Raw genomic sequence first — 15,447 nt, forward strand, 5'->3', positions numbered from 1 at the left:
AGTATCTGTATGAATGTGCCTGCCCATGTGAGGCCTCTGAGAAAGTGTCTTTCTGTATGTATGTGTCTGTGTGCATTTGTATGTATGTCTGCATGTGTGTGTAGGGGGGTGGTCCATGTGAATAAATTTGCCCATCTCTGTGTGTGGGAAAACATGTGTCTCTGTATCTGTGAGGAGGAGTAACTGGTATATGCACTGGCTGTGTATATCAGTTAAGGTAGCCTGCTTATGTGTGTATGAGTATGTGTTAAGTGTGCTTATCTGCATGTGAGTTGGTCCATGTGTGGGTCTGTGACTTTATGAATATAACCTTTGTATGTCCACTGCGAGAAGTGTATTGGAGGAATTTGCACTGGACAGGGACCCAGGCTGGGTGATGAGGAGGGCACCAGGGTCTAACCAGGCTGGGAGAAGGGGAATCTTCCTGGTCTGAATCTCTCCTCTTCAAGGCTGATTATTCACTTGAGTTTTTATCTCATACCCTTCATACATCCTTTCATTCAAAAAATTTATCATTCATGTACTATGTGCCATGCTCTGTGCTACACACAAAGGTGAATAAGTTACAATCTTGGCCTTCAAATAGCTGACATTCTGTCTCTGAGGAGGGAGACAGAGAGTTATAAGTGTGTAATAAGTACATTGACCTCACTGTCTATTATATTCTCTCCCCACCAACCATAACTTTCTCTCTACTGACTGATTATTTAATTAGCAATCATCGCACCGTGGATAAACCTTATCGGCTACAATACTGCCATTGCACAAAGCTCTTGTGACTGATTATTTAAATAAGACCAACTCTTAACCCTTGATGCCTAACTCAGTCTCTAGGCCTAGATCTCTGACCCGGGCCTCTGGACCATCCCTGAGTCACACCTGTTTTCACTCTCCCATCTTTGAGTCACACCTGTTTTCACTCTGACCTCCTTGTTCTGAATTGCTCTGACCTGTTATTCCACAAGGCAGCTCCCTGAGCTCCTCAGATTTGAGCCCTGGGGAAAGGGGTCTTAGTGCACACATAGAACCCCAGAACTCTGCAGCCGGGATGAGAGGGCCCAACAGGGATGGTGCTAGGAAATGATGAGAGAGCATCTACCCAATGCCCAGCTCTGGGACCTTTGCTTGCATTGTCTCCAGTTCTCACAAAACCACACAAGGCAGGTATTACCATAACCAGTTTATAGATTAGGAAAATAACACTGAGACTGGGACTCAACCCCAGCTCAAATTCTAGTCCCTGCTGTTTTCATTGCCTCACACAGATGGGCGAGATGGGTGCTGGAAGTTTAAGAGGGGGGTCAGAAACTCTCCTTTAGGAGAACAAGAAGTCCTAGAGCAGAGCAAATCTGTAAAGACCTAAGATCACACTTCCGTAGTCACAGGACTGACCATGGCACCTCGGGCACGTGTTTGTGCATGTCATCTGAGTTGTCATGTCTGTGGATGTTTCTCTCTGAGTCAGTATGTGAGTGCGGTGGTGTGCACTTCTGAGGCTCTGACCATTCAGCACTGATTACCCGCTCACACTGTACCTCTACTAAATGATGGAGAATCAAAAACTAAGACCCTGAAGTTGCTGCCCTCAAGGAGTTACCGATTTAGTGCAGCGGGGGGCTAGGGGCAGACATATGAACAAATCAGAGCTGTTGTGCAGTTTATTGACAGTGTGCACCAAAAGCAGTGGGAGCCCAGTGGAGGGTTCAGTGGGCTGGGCAGGGGGCTGAGGGAGATGTCATAGGAGATGCCTCAAAAGACAGGAAATTTAAACTGGATCTTGAAGTTTCAGTAAGAGATAGCCACTTGGAGAGGATTTATAGAGACTATCTCAGAATGAGAGAATAGTGCATACAAGGCAGGGAGTTGGGAAGGAACACGGTAATGGGTTTCGTGTTAGCATGCAGGAGATGGTGGGGAAAGTAAAGGTGGGGCACACTAGAAAAGTTGGCAGGAGTCGGGTCAGGAAGATACATTAAGGGGTTTGAACTTTATATTGTGGGCCAGAAATTCTATACCTAGCCTCCAGGAATCCCTCGAAACTGTAGACACAGTTTATGTGTATCTGCATTTTTTCTCCCTAGAGGGGCAGCAGTTTTCTGCTCTCAGTAATGGGGAACCAGTGGAAGCCTTTTGTCAGGAGTGGTTTGATGAGAGCTTGTGTGGATAGCTCTAGTCAGGTAGAGATGGAACAGAAGGTCCAAGCCAGGAGGCTGGGGAACCAGTAAGGAGATGTTGCAGGAATTGAAAGGAGTGATGACAAAGCTCGGACTAGAACAGCAGCAGTGGGAAAAGAGAAGAGCAGACTTGAGACATGTCGAGTTGAGATGGTGAGATTTGGATGACTAATTGGAAATCAGACTGAAGAAAAGCGAGGAAGCAAGGAGAGCTTCTGTATCTCTGGCTTGGACACCTGGATGAGTGGTAGTGCTGTTCACAGGAAAGGAAATGGAGGAAGAAAATCAGCTTGAGGCGACGGTTGGGGATACGATGTGAAGGAAGTCCAGTATATGGCTAGACGTGTGTCTCCAGAGCTCTCCAGAGCTGGAAATGGAGATTGGAGAGTCATCAGCAAATAGATGGTACATTAAAAAATGGTCGACACATTTGAACTGAAGGCATGGAAATGGATAAGATCACCCAAGTGGAGGGTGAAGAGTGGGAAAAGATGTGGCCAGAACTGAGTCCTGAACAGCACCAATTTTTAAAGGATGGGCAGAGGAAGAACTTCTACAGGAGACTGAGGAGTGGACAGTGAAGTACAATGGAAGCAAGAGGTGGGGTATTAGCATGTGAAGCCGAGACGAGTGGCCTTCAAAGCCAGTAATCAGTAATCCAGTGTTCCAGACAGTAAGAGAAGGATTTAAAAAGTGTCCATTAGATGTAGAACATAGAGATGATTGGAAGCGTAGCGAAAGCTTGCCACAGGAGAGGAAGCCTCACTGTGTAGAGGGTGGAGGGTGTGAGAAATGAGAAATTGGGAGAAATGAATCACCCTTTTAGTGAGGGCAACCTCTTCACTGATTCTGCTCTCACTTAGTCACTAAACGCTCATGAAGCTTTACGCCTCCTCCTTTTTGAACTTCAGCAGCGTTTGAAACCCTGGCTCCCCTCAGCCTCAGAGGCACCTCCCCCTCTCTGGTTTTCTGTCTCTCTCTGTCCAGCTGATGGTTCAGGCCAGAAATTTGCCCATCATCCTTGACTTCTCCCACTCCCTCATCTCCTGCCTTCAGGCAGTCAACAATCCCTGTCTCTTCCACCTACCTCCTAAACCTCCTGCAGATCTATCCACTTCTGTCATTTTCTTTGCTAACACTCACCCAAGTCACCATCAAAGGAATGCCATTGCCTGGACTCCCACAAGTGTGTTATAAGGGCTGTCCTAAGACAACCATCCTATCTATACGCCCCTTGTTTTCCAAAGGGCAGTGACAGTGATCTTCACAAATGTAAGTCATATCTTGGCTTCCATTTGCTTTTAGGATAAAGTAAAAATCATCAATATGGCTTATGAGTTCCTGCCCCATTTCATACTGTCACCCCTAGCACTCTACACCTCACACACATTCTCCCCTAACCACCCCCTAAACACTCAGTCCTTTCTTGACTATGGACTCTAAGCCTTTCCACATTCTATTCTCTCTTTGAAATGTTCTTCTGTCCTTTCTGTATCCCCTTCTCTGCCCACCGTTGCCTAGCTAACACCTACTCAGTAAGTCACTTGACTGTCACTTCCTCAGAGAAGTTCTCACGGACTCCTCACGTTAAGCCCCTCTTTTGCTTTCATAGCTTCCCTGTATTTCTCATAGCCCTTATCACACTTGTAATCACTTGTCTGATTCCTGGATTATAAGCCCCATGAAGCCAGGGACTGTTTCTTTTGTTCATGGATGTGTCCCCAATGCTTCCACATAGTAGGCACTCAATCTCTTATTGACTGGAGAGGAAAATGAAGCTAAGGGAATATATATATATATATATATATATATATATATATATATATATATATATATATATATATATATATCATGTATAACATATATATTTATCATATCCTCAACCTTTGCCTCATACATATGAGGCTTCAGCATATTTAAATGCTGATAGAAGACTCCAGCAGAGAGGAAAAGGTTGACAATTCAGGTAAGGTTCCCAAGCACATGGTTACTGAGGTGAGTATGAGAGGGAAATAAGAAAAGACTGGCCATATTTTAAAGTCTGAGAAGGAATGAGGAGGAAAATGAGAAAAGACTGGCTATATTTTAAATCTAGAGATGGAAGAGAGGGAGTCTGAGGGCATTCAGACCTGAACAGTAGGAACAAAACAATCTGCTGAGACAGGGGTTAAAGTGGGTTGGGGACCTGCCAGGGAGAGACTAGGGTGGGTCCTGTGACCTGAAGCAGGGGCTTCCTGGGCCCAAGGTGGGAGCAAGGCAGTACAAGGTCTAACCCCAGTCCCTGGACTATTGATCCCTCTGCGATCATGACCTTTTTCCTTCTGCTTTCCCCCAGGTCAAGAGCTTTTAGGATAAAAAGCTGGAGCTAGAGCCCAAGTTGGACCTGATCCAAAGTCTGAGATCAAGCTGGGCTCAGGGCCTGGCCTGGAGCCAGAACCCAAGCCACATCTGGACTGCGCCTGTCATGCAGAAGGAGCCGGGCACTGTGCCTTCCTGCACTGGCATGCAGAGCCCTAGGTCTCTCCACCTGCTCCCACTGCTGCTGCTGCTGCTGCTGCTAGGGGCCAAGGTGCCAGGTGCCTGGGGTCAGGCTGGGAGCTTAGACCTCCAGATTGATGAGGAGCAGCCGGCGGGCACACTGATTGGGGACATCAGTGCAGGGCTTCCGGCAGGCACGGCAGCACCTCCCATGTACTTTATCTCTGCACAGGAGGGCAGCGGCGTGGGCACAGACCTGGCCATCGACGAGCACAGTGGGGTGGTCCGTACAGCTCGTGTCTTAGACCGTGAGCGGCGGGATCGCTACCGCTTCACTGCAGTCACTCCTGACGGTGCCACCGTGGAAGTTACTGTACGAGTGGCTGACATCAATGACCATGCTCCAGCCTTCCCCGAAGCTCGGGCTGCCCTGCAGATACCTGAGCATACAGCTATTGGCACCCGCTACCCACTGGAGCCTGCTCGTGACGCAGATGCTGGCCGCCTAGGAACCCAGAGCTATGCGCTGTCTGGTGATGGGGCTGGAGAGACATTCAGGCTGGAGACACGCCCCGGTCCAGATGGGGCCCCAGTGCCCGAGCTTGTAGTTACTGGAGAGCTGGACCGAGAGAATCGCTCACACTACATGCTGCAGTTAGAGGCCTATGATGGTGGTTCACCCCCCCGGAGGGCCCAGGCCTTGCTGGATGTGACACTGCTGGACATCAATGACCATGCCCCAGCTTTTAATCAGAGCCGCTATCACGCTGTGGTGTCTGAGATCCTGGCCCCTGGCAGCCCAGTCTTGCAGGTGTATGCATCTGATGCTGATGCTGGTGCCAACGGGGCTGTGACTTATGAGATCAACCGGAGGCAGAGCGAGGGTGATGGACCCTTCTCTATCGATGCACACACGGGGCTACTGCGGCTAGAACGGCCACTGGACTTTGAGCAACGGCGGGTTCACGAACTAGTGGTACAGGCACGCGACAGTGGGGCTCACCCTGAGCTAGGCTCAGCCTTTGTGACTGTGCATGTGCGAGATGCCAATGACAATCAGCCCTCCATGACTGTCATCTTCCTCAGTGCAGATGGCTCCCCCCGAGTGTCCGAGGCTGCCCCACCTGGCCAGCTTGTTGCTCGCATCTCTGTGTCAGACCCAGATGATGGTGACTTTGCCCACGTTAATGTGTCCCTGGAGGGCGGAGAGGGCCACTTTGCCCTAAGCACCCAGGACAGTGTCATCTACCTGGTGTGCGTGGCTCGGCAGCTGGATCGGGAGGAGCGGGATGCCTATAACTTGCGGGTTACTGCCACAGACTCAGGCTCACCGCCACTGCGGGCCGAGGCTGCCTTTGTGCTGCATGTCACTGATGTCAATGACAATGCGCCTGCCTTTGACCGCCAGCTTTACCGACCTGAGCCCCTGCCTGAAGTTGCACTGCCTGGCAGCTTCGTGGTGCGGGTAATGGCCCGGGATCCTGACCAGGGCACCAATGGTCAGGTGACCTATAGCCTGGCCCCAGGTGCCCACAACCGCTGGTTCTCCATTGACCCCACCTCAGGCATCATCACCACTGCTGCCTTGCTGGACTATGAATTGGAACCCCAGCCACAGCTTATTGTGGTGGCCACAGATGGGGGCTTTCCCCCTCTCGCCTCCTCTGCCACAGTTAGTGTGGCCCTGCAAGATGTGAATGATAACGAGCCTCAGTTCCAGAGGACTTTCTACAATGCCTCACTGCCTGAGGGCACACAGCCTGGAACCTGCTTCCTGCAGGTATGTAAGCCCTGCACACAGAGGGATGCTGCCATGGCAGGAGTAGATCAGAGAGCCATAGGGGACCTCAGAGCAAGAACCAGGCCTTGCAGGTGCATTTATTGATGGTGACTTATGCAAGAAGATTCGGTCCTGTCCTATGAGTTCCAAAGTCTGTGTGAGGGTTAATGAAGATGAGAGAGCAGGGTGCAAGAGTTGGGCCTAGTAATCTTGGCAGTTGAGAGAATTAAGATTGGCTCTATAGAAAAAGTATCTTGTGCTGTCAAGAATTAACTTAGCCACTGTAAGTCTGGAACTGTGCTGGGGCCCTGGGAACAAAGAAAAGAGAGAGTCTTGTTCAAGGCAGGTCCCGGTCTAGGCAGGGAGACACACCAGTAACTAGTGCTGCAGCAGGTAGCGTATGAAGTGTTGTGAAAGCTCAGAGGAGGAGCCTCTGAAGAACCAGTAAGACTGTCATATGGATAATATGGGGTGTGTGGACGGGGACTCCAGGCTGAAGAGCGAGCTTGAGAACACCATGATGTGTTCAAGGGACTGCATCGTTCAAGCTGGCCTCAACTGTGCTGATGAGAAAGAGTTGGGGAGAGATGAGACAAGACAGTATACAGAGACCAGATTACAAACTTTGACTTTATCTTAAAAATCATAGGAAGCCAATGAGGGGCTCTAGGCAAACCTGATATGTCTTTTGAAAAGATTGTTTTGATTGCACCACAGAGTACGAATGCAAGAGGGGAGACTGGAGGGCATGGAGGCCTCTTAGGAGACTAGTGCTTGAAATCTTAATGTCTCAGAAGTCCACCTCTACTAAATGATGGAGAATCAAAAACTAAGACCCTGAAGTTGCTGCCCTCAAGGAGTCACCGATTTAGTGCAGTGGGGGGCTAGGGGCAGACATATGAACAAATCAGAGCATCTTCTCAGGGGCTGCCTGTTGGCCTAGACTTCCAGGCCAGTGCCTGGCACGGCTGACCCCTGCCTTCTGGCCAGACTCAGAATTTGCCTGCCTGCTTCTGTCCAGCTCCCACCCACTCTCATGTGTTTACCATCCCTCTTGGCCCAGGGCCAGTGGGCTATGGCTTCCAAACTTCTTCCTCTTCACTAGTGCCTAAAGCAACAGGGCAACTCTCCAGGTGGTTTCCTAGAGCTTTTACTGTTAGTAACCATAGGGAAGCAGGGGTAAAAAATAACCACTGGGTGTTCATAATGGTTACAAGAAGTCTTAATATTTGATTCACTCAATATACATTTAGAGCCAGTCATCATGTTAGGGACACAGAATACAGTAATGTATGATTCATTCCTCCCACCCCATACACATGCTCCATGGAGTTTATCCTCTAGAGGGAAGATTCATGTGCAAAGGAACAGTTTTACTGCAATAAGAAAAGTCCCATGATGGGGATACATGTGAGGTACAGATAAGCAGTATGAATGTCTTCCTAAAGGAAGGAGCCCTTGAGTTCAGAGGTAAAGGATGAGCAGGAGTTTATGATGGGACCGGACAGGGGAAGGTTCTAAGCAGAGGTGACATGCACAGAGGAGTGGGAGAGCCTGACTTGAACAAGGGCCTACTGTGTCTCTGGAGTTTAAGGTGTGAGATGGGAAAGTAGGAGATGAGACTGTGCAGGGAGGCCAGACAATGAAAAGTGCAGCCAAGCCAATGAGTTTGAGCTTTTTTCTTTAGGGAACATTGAAGCTTTTTGAGTAGAGGAGTAATACAATCATATTTGTTGTCTCAGAAGATGCTTTTGGCAGTCAGTGTAGAGCAATAGTTCACAGCTCAAGGTAATTCTGCCCTCTGGAAGGGACATTTGGCAATGTCCAGAGATATTTTTGATTATCACAACTGATGGGATGCTACTGGTATCTAGTGGGTAGAGCCCAGGGATGTTGCCAAACATCCTATGATGCACATGACAGCACCGCAACAAAGAATCGTCTGGTCCAAACTGTCATTCGTGCTGAGGTTGAGAAATCCTGGTGTAGCAGAAGGACTGGAGGGTCAGACAGCTGTGAGAAAGGAATTGTAACAGTCCAGGGGAAAGACAACTCAGGCCCCAGTCAAGACAGTGATAATGGTGATGGAGAGAAATAGACAAACAAATTGGAGAGATAATGAGGATTTACTTAGTCCATGGTTGATTGATATACCGGGAGAGGAAAAGGGAAGAACAGATTTCTGGCTTGAGCGATGCGTGGATGGAAGAGTCATTAGGGAGGGGTTTGGAGTGATCATGACTTTAGTTTTGGACAGGTTGGATTTAAGGTGCCTGTGGGACATCCAAGTGGAGATGCTGAGCAGGCATCTGGATGTACAAGTTTGGAGCTCAGAGGAGTGGTCTGGGTCAAAGCACAGACGATGGCCAAATCCACGGACGTGGAAGAGAAGGCCCTAAGCCAGTGTATATAGTGAGAAAAGGCCAAGGAGAGATTCCAGGGAACAACGACGTGTAAGAACAGGCAGAGGAAGGGGAGGCAGAGGAAGGCTGGGGTTGGGGTGGAGGCAGGGAGGGTCAAAGCAGGAGAGACACCTGGTAAGGAGGTCAGGATGGAGCTGATGCCATAAGTTTGTGGTCTGTTAGGAATTTGAGTTCACAGGTAAGGGTCTTTATTTTTTCCCTCCAGTAGTGCATCTGATGAGAGCTAGAGGCAGGGTGGGGACAAGAGGAAAGAGTTAGTTATGGTTAGCTGACAACGGTTAGACTGTGCAGCAGGGCAGAGAGCCTGCTGAAATGGAGAACTGCATTTGCGGTGGAACCCCTGAGCAGGGGCTGCACAGGCCGGGAAATTCACTTCTGCCTTGGTCATTTCCAGTCAATGGCCCCTGCGCCTCTTGGGGTCACTTCCTGACAACTTCCCCTGACCACTATTTATTGCTTTCTTCCTGCGGGGAGTCAGAGGGCAAAGGTCTTTAACAGCTTCTGGAGATGGTACTGCAGCTGTGCTGCAGCCTGCAGGCTTGATGCAGGGGAAGTTTGTCTCCTGGGATATCCGGGCCCACAGCCACAGTAAAGAGTTGGAGCAGAAGCTGTTTCCAGGGTCCAGCCGTGGCAAGGTCTTAGTGTGTCTCAGGAGGGTAAACAATGGCACAAATCACTTCTGTCAAAGGCCTGGGCAACCATTTGAAGTCCTTGGCCAGACTTCTCTCTGAGCAACATTTTCTGGCTCAGAAAGGAGAACTCTCCAGCTTCCTTTCACAGCATATCATGACCCTGAGGCCCTTGCATCCACAAAGAGCACTTTGTCACAGGCTACAGCAGTCAGCACCAGCTAAGCCACTATTGAGGCCCTAATGTGCACCCATGATATAAAACTTAATTTGAAAGAAGTTTTTGTTGTAAGGCAGGGCAATCAGAATGTCCGTTTACTCAATGAACAAATATACAAAGAGCACCTAGGATGTGCCTGGCCCTGTCCTGGGCTCGTGAGCTCGCAGAATGGTGTCTCCTGCTGACCTGGTTCAGAGGCTCCTGATGTTGGTGTCCAATCATTCAACTTTTTCTGAACCAGTCTGGTAGATGCCCAAAAATTAACCAGGAAAGACTTTCCCTACTTCTTAGTTTTGGGGAGCCCTCAAGGCCAAATGACCTAAATATTGTCCCATAGACCGACAGTTCTCCTTCTCCCACTTCTAGTGAGGTCGGCTTGAAAAGTGAAGGGATACTACAGGTGCATGAGCTCCTTCCATAAATCCATAGAGCAGACCTCGATCATTCAAGTGCCCAGATCCCAGTATCAATCAGATCCCACTCTGTAATGACCAAACTCAATAAAGAGTAGGCCTATGACATCGGCCTCTATAATTCTATCGGTCAGCTAGTTCTTTGGTTGGAGTGATTATGAGACTTGGTGATGGTTATTTAACTCCCCATGATCCACCAGAAATTTGCAGTCACGGCCTTTTAGAACTCTTCTTTATAAGTAGTACAGTTGGTCCTTGTTCTTTGCAGAGTCTATATTTGTGAGTTTGATGACTCTAAAATTTAGGTGTAACCCAAAAATCAATACTCATGAAGCCTTTGTAGTCATTCTTGGACATGTGCAGAGTAATGAAAAATTCAAGTCATCCAATGCACACGTTCCCAGCTGAGGTTGAACACGGCAAGGCTCTGACTTTGTGTATCAGCTCCTATACTGTAAATAAGGGTCCTTCATGCAGTCTATTTAGTGCCATGGTTTTCGCATCTTTGTGCTTTTTTTGGTGATTTTGCTGTTTAAAATGGTCCCCAAGTGTGCTGAAGTCCTATCTAGTGTTCCTAAGCACAGAAGGCTGTGATGTGCCTTATGAAGAAAGTACAGGTGTTTAGATAAGCTCCGTTCAAATATGAGTTAAAGTGCCATTGCCATTGAGTTCAATATTAATGAATCAACAATATATATTACGTTAGATGTCTTTAAATAGAAACATATAAAACAAGGTTACATATTGACCAGTTGACAAAAACGTGACCAGAGGCTCACAGGAACTTAACTCAGGTAATGAGGTCTAGGCTGGGCTTGGATTTTGATCCTCCTAGTCTCCTCTGTATTTCTACCATCCAGCGACTTGGCACCAGCTGGCCCAGGGCCTGCTCCTTCTAACTGCCACTTAGCTCTGCTTCTTCTGGCCAAAAAGATGGGGCATGACTCATCCCAGCCTCTCCCCAGGTGACAGCCACAGATGCAGACAGTGGCCCATTTGGCCTCCTCTCCTATTCCTTGGGTGCCGGACTTGGGGCCTCGGGGTCTCCCCCTTTCCGCATCGATGCCCAGAGTGGTGATGTGTGCACAACCCGGACTTTGGACCGCGACCAGGGGCCCTCAAGTTTCGACTTCACAGTGACAGCTGTGGATGGGGTAAGTGGGCAGACCATAGACAGGTTGGGGAATTGGAGTGGGGCATTCACCAGGGCCAGACAAGGTCCACCTGACTTGTGGCTGCATATCTCACCAGGGAGGCCTCAAGTCCATGGTGTATGTGAAGGTGTTTGTGTCAGATGAGAATGACAACCCACCTCAGTTCTATCCACGGGAGTATGCTGCTAGTCTGAGCGCCCAGAGTCCACCAGGCACAGCTGTGCTGAGGGTGCGTGCCCATGACCCTGACCAGGGGCCCCATGGGCGACTCTCCTACCACATCCTGGCTGGCAATAGCCCTCAACTCTTTGCCTTGGATGAGCACTCAGGTGAGGATCCTGCCATACCCAGGGTCTGTCCCCCACCCACCTTCTCATCTGCCTAAATGAAGTCCTGTCCCTCTTCTTATAACCCTTCTAACTCTACTTTGTTTCCTTATATATCTCTGCTCTCTCTCCTCCCAGGGCTGTTGACAGTAGCCTGGCCGTTGGCCAGACAGGTCAACTCTGTGGTACAGCTGGAGATTGGGGCTCAGGATGGAGGTGGCCTTCAGGCAGAGCCCAGTGCCCGAGTCAACATCAGCATTGTGCCTGGAACCCCCATACCACCTATATTTGAGCAACTACAGTATGTCTTTTCTGTGCCAGAAGATGTGGCACCAGGCACCAGCGTGGGCATAGTCCAGGCACACAATCCACCAGGTATCATTTATCATTATACCCACTTGATGCCATGCCCAGACACACTGACATAACCCTCTAGTGCCATCTCAGGGTACCCCAAATAGCTCCAACACAAAACCCTCTGGTTCTAATTCCCAACACCTACTTGGGCCCGTGTAGGGCACTGCTTCATCCTCAGGCATGTGAATATCACCCTAGTGCCACTCAACTTCTCTGCCAACACCTGCTCTTCTCCTTAATTCTTTGAAAGGCACAGGTATGGGCACTGCATAGCCCCTCTTGAGACCAGAGTCTGGCCCCAACTCAATAGGTCCCAGCCTCCCCCCTGCCCCCGTCTCCTTCCTGACCCCTCTCTCCTCCTCCTTAGGTCGCTTGGGGCCTGTGACCCTTGCCCTATCAGGCGGGGATCCGCGAGGACTCTTCTCCCTAGATGGGGCCTCAGGGACATTACAAACGCTTCGCCCTCTGGACCGGGAGCTGCTGGGACCAGTGTTGGAGCTGGAGGTGAGGGCAGGCAGTGGAGCGCCCCCGGCTTTCGCTGTAGCTCGGGTGCGTGTGCTGCTGGATGATGTGAATGACAACTCCCCTGCCTTCCCTGCACCTGAAGACATGGTGTTGCTGCCACCAAACACTGCCCCAGGGACCCTCATCTACACTTTGCGGGCTCTGGACCCTGACTCAGGCATTAACAGTCGAGTCACCTTTACCCTTCTTGCTGGAGGTGGCGGGATCTTCACCGTGGACCCCACCACAGGCCACATACGGCTTATGGGACCTCTGGGACCCCCAGGGGGGCCTGCCCATGAGCTGGACCTGGAGGCCCGGGATGGGGGCTCCCCAGCCCGCACCAGCCACTTTCGACTGCGGGTGGTGGTACAGGACCTGGGGACCCGTGGGCTGGCTCCCCACTTCGACAGCCCTACCTACCGCGTGGACCTGCCTTCAGGCATCACCCCTGGAACTCAGATCCTACAAGTGCAGGCTCGAGCACCTGATGGGGGTCCCATCACCTACCACCTTGCAGCAGATGGGCCAAGTAGCCTTTTTGGCCTGGAGCCACAGAGTGGGTGGCTATGGGTGCGGGCAGCACTGGACCGTGAAGCCCAAGAATTATACACACTGAAGATAATGGCAGTGTCTGGGTCCAAAGCTGAGTTGGGGCAGCAGACAAGCACAGCCACTGTGAGGGTCAGCATTCTCAACCAGAATGACCACAGTCCCCGCTTGTCTGAGGAGCCCACCTTCCTGGCTGTTGCTGAGAACCAGGCCCCAGGAACCAGTGTGGGCCGGGTCTTTGCTACTGATCGAGACACGGGACCCAATGGACGTCTGACCTACAGCTTACGACAGCTGTCAGAAGATAGCAAGGCCTTCCGCATCCACCCCCAGACCGGTGAGCACTGGCACCCAAATTCTGATACCCCATAGCCTCATTCTCAGATTGGTGAACAGCAAGACAGGATTCCTAGAGCTTGGCCATGAGGACCAGGACAGAGTCTGGAGTTTCGCCCTGGGATTCCCTCCCACCCTTCCCAAACCCCAGCTTCTCATCCGCAGGCCTCAGGCTCTGTATCACTGGCTATCCCATACATGATCCCTCTCCCGCACTCCCAGGAGAAGTGACCACACTTCAAACCCTGGACCGTGAGCGGCAGAGCAGCTACCAGCTCCTGGTACAGGTGCAGGATGCGGGGAGCCCACCCCGCAGTACCACAGGCACCGTTCACATCGCAGTGCTCGACCTCAACGACAACAGCCCCACCTTCCTGCAGGCTTCGGGGGCTGCTGGTGGGGGCCTCCCTGTACAGGTATGTGAAGCTACAGGACCCTGCCCTGAAGAAGTGATAAGGAATGGGGGTCTCCCAATAGAATTACAGGTGTAGGTAAGAGAGACTGCCTTTTGGAACAAATGTAAGAACAAAAAAAGGGGGCTCTGCCTGCACACAAGTGAGGGGAACTCCATTCTGACTTAAGAACAAGAAGGAGACAACTGTAGGTGAGTTGTGTGTCCCCACAGGTACCAGATCGTGTGCCTCCAGGAACACTGGTAACAACTCTGCAGGCCAAGGATCCAGATGAAGGAGAGAATGGGACCATCCTGTATACGCTGATGGGTATGGGGATGGAGAGAAGGGATTTGATGGGAGTGGCACACCCTCATGAGCTCCCAGCTCTGGGACCAGGCCCTCACCCTTCCTCTGCCTGTCTCTAGGTCCTGGCTCAGAGCTCTTCTCTCTCCACCCTCACTCGGGGGAGCTTCTCACTGCAGCACCCCTGATCCGAGCAGAGCGGCCCCACTATGTGCTGACGCTAAGTGCTCACGACCAAGGCAGCCCTCCTCGGAGCTCCAGCCTCCAGCTGCTGGTGCAGGTATGACTGCCCCTCCTCCAATCTATCCACTTGGCCACCGCTGTAGGCCCACCTGCAAAAGTTGCACCTTCATGGGGTCCTTGCGCCCTCTCCTCAGGCTACTCTGAGCACCCTTCCTGCTACCTATCCAGCCAGCCCAGACCCCCTTTTACACGGATCCCCCTGATTCCATACTCCTGCCTTGGTCCACAACAGGTGCTTCCCTCAGCTCGCTCAGCTGAGCCCCCACCAGATCCCTCAGAGGCAGACCCCGTGGCGCCTGTGCCTGTCGTGTTGACGGTGACAGCAGCCGAGGGGCTGCGGCCCGGCTCCCTACTGGGCTCGGTGGCGCCACCAGAGCCGGCGGGGGTGGGCGCACTCACGTACACCCTGGTGGGCGGCGCGGACCCAGACGGCACCTTCGCCCTGGATGCGACCTCAGGGCGCCTGTACCTGGCACGACCGCTGGACTTCGAGGCAGGCCCGGCGTGGCGCGCGCTCACGGTGCGCGCCGAGGGGCCGGGCGGCGCGGGCGCACGGCTGCTGCGCGTGCAGGTGCGCGTGCAGGACGAAAACGAGCACGCGCCGACCTTCGCGCGCGACCCGCTGGCTCTGGCGCTGCCGGAGAACCCCGAACCCGGCGCGGCGCTGTACACTTTTCGCGCGTCGGATGCGGACGGCCCGGGCCCCAACAGCGACGTGCGCTACCGCCTGTTGCGCCAGGAGCCGCCCGCGCCTGCGCTGCGCCTGGATGCGCGCACCGGCGCGCTGAGCGCACCGCGAGGCCTGGACCGCGAGACCACGCCCGCCCTGTTATTGCTCGTGGAAGCCACCGACCGGCCAGCCAATGCCAGCCGCCGCCGCTCAGCGCGTGTCTCCGCGCGCGTCTTTGTTACGGACGAAAATGACAACGCACCGGTCTTCGCCTCGCCCTCACGTGTACGCCTTCCTGAAGATCAGCCGCCCGGTCCCGCGGCACTGCACGTAGTAGCCCGAGACCCGGACCTTGGCGAGGCCGCACGTGTAACCTATCGCCTGGCCGCTGGCGGGGACGGCTATTTCCGGCTACACTCGAGCACTGGTGAGTTGGGCCCGGTGGCTGGGGTCAAGGAGGATGTGATGATGCAGAGGGAATGTAGAAGTG

At 51.9% G+C, this 15,447-nt stretch overlaps 1 protein-coding gene across 1 annotated transcript in view; it reads left to right on the plus strand.

The window, feature by feature from the left end:
• The window catches only part of DCHS1 (dachsous cadherin-related 1), a 34,064-nt gene that overhangs the window by 9,862 nt on the left and 8,755 nt on the right, over positions 1–15,447 (plus strand). The window contains exons 2-10 of the mRNA XM_039847843.1: positions 4,510–6,432; positions 11,083–11,271; positions 11,369–11,600; positions 11,736–11,972; positions 12,322–13,347; positions 13,569–13,762; positions 13,972–14,068; positions 14,167–14,324; positions 14,520–15,384. Coding sequence (XP_039703777.1) covers positions 4,639–6,432; positions 11,083–11,271; positions 11,369–11,600; positions 11,736–11,972; positions 12,322–13,347; positions 13,569–13,762; positions 13,972–14,068; positions 14,167–14,324; positions 14,520–15,384 — 4,792 coding nt within the window. The 5' untranslated portion in view covers positions 4,510–4,638. The remainder of the gene's footprint in view (positions 1–4,509; positions 6,433–11,082; positions 11,272–11,368; positions 11,601–11,735; positions 11,973–12,321; positions 13,348–13,568; positions 13,763–13,971; positions 14,069–14,166; positions 14,325–14,519; positions 15,385–15,447) is intronic.

This window comes from Pteropus medius, unplaced genomic scaffold (assembly GCF_902729225.1).
Source record: "Pteropus medius unplaced genomic scaffold, Ma_sr-lr_union100, whole genome shotgun sequence".
NCBI lineage: Eukaryota > Metazoa > Chordata > Mammalia > Chiroptera > Pteropodidae > Pteropus > Pteropus medius.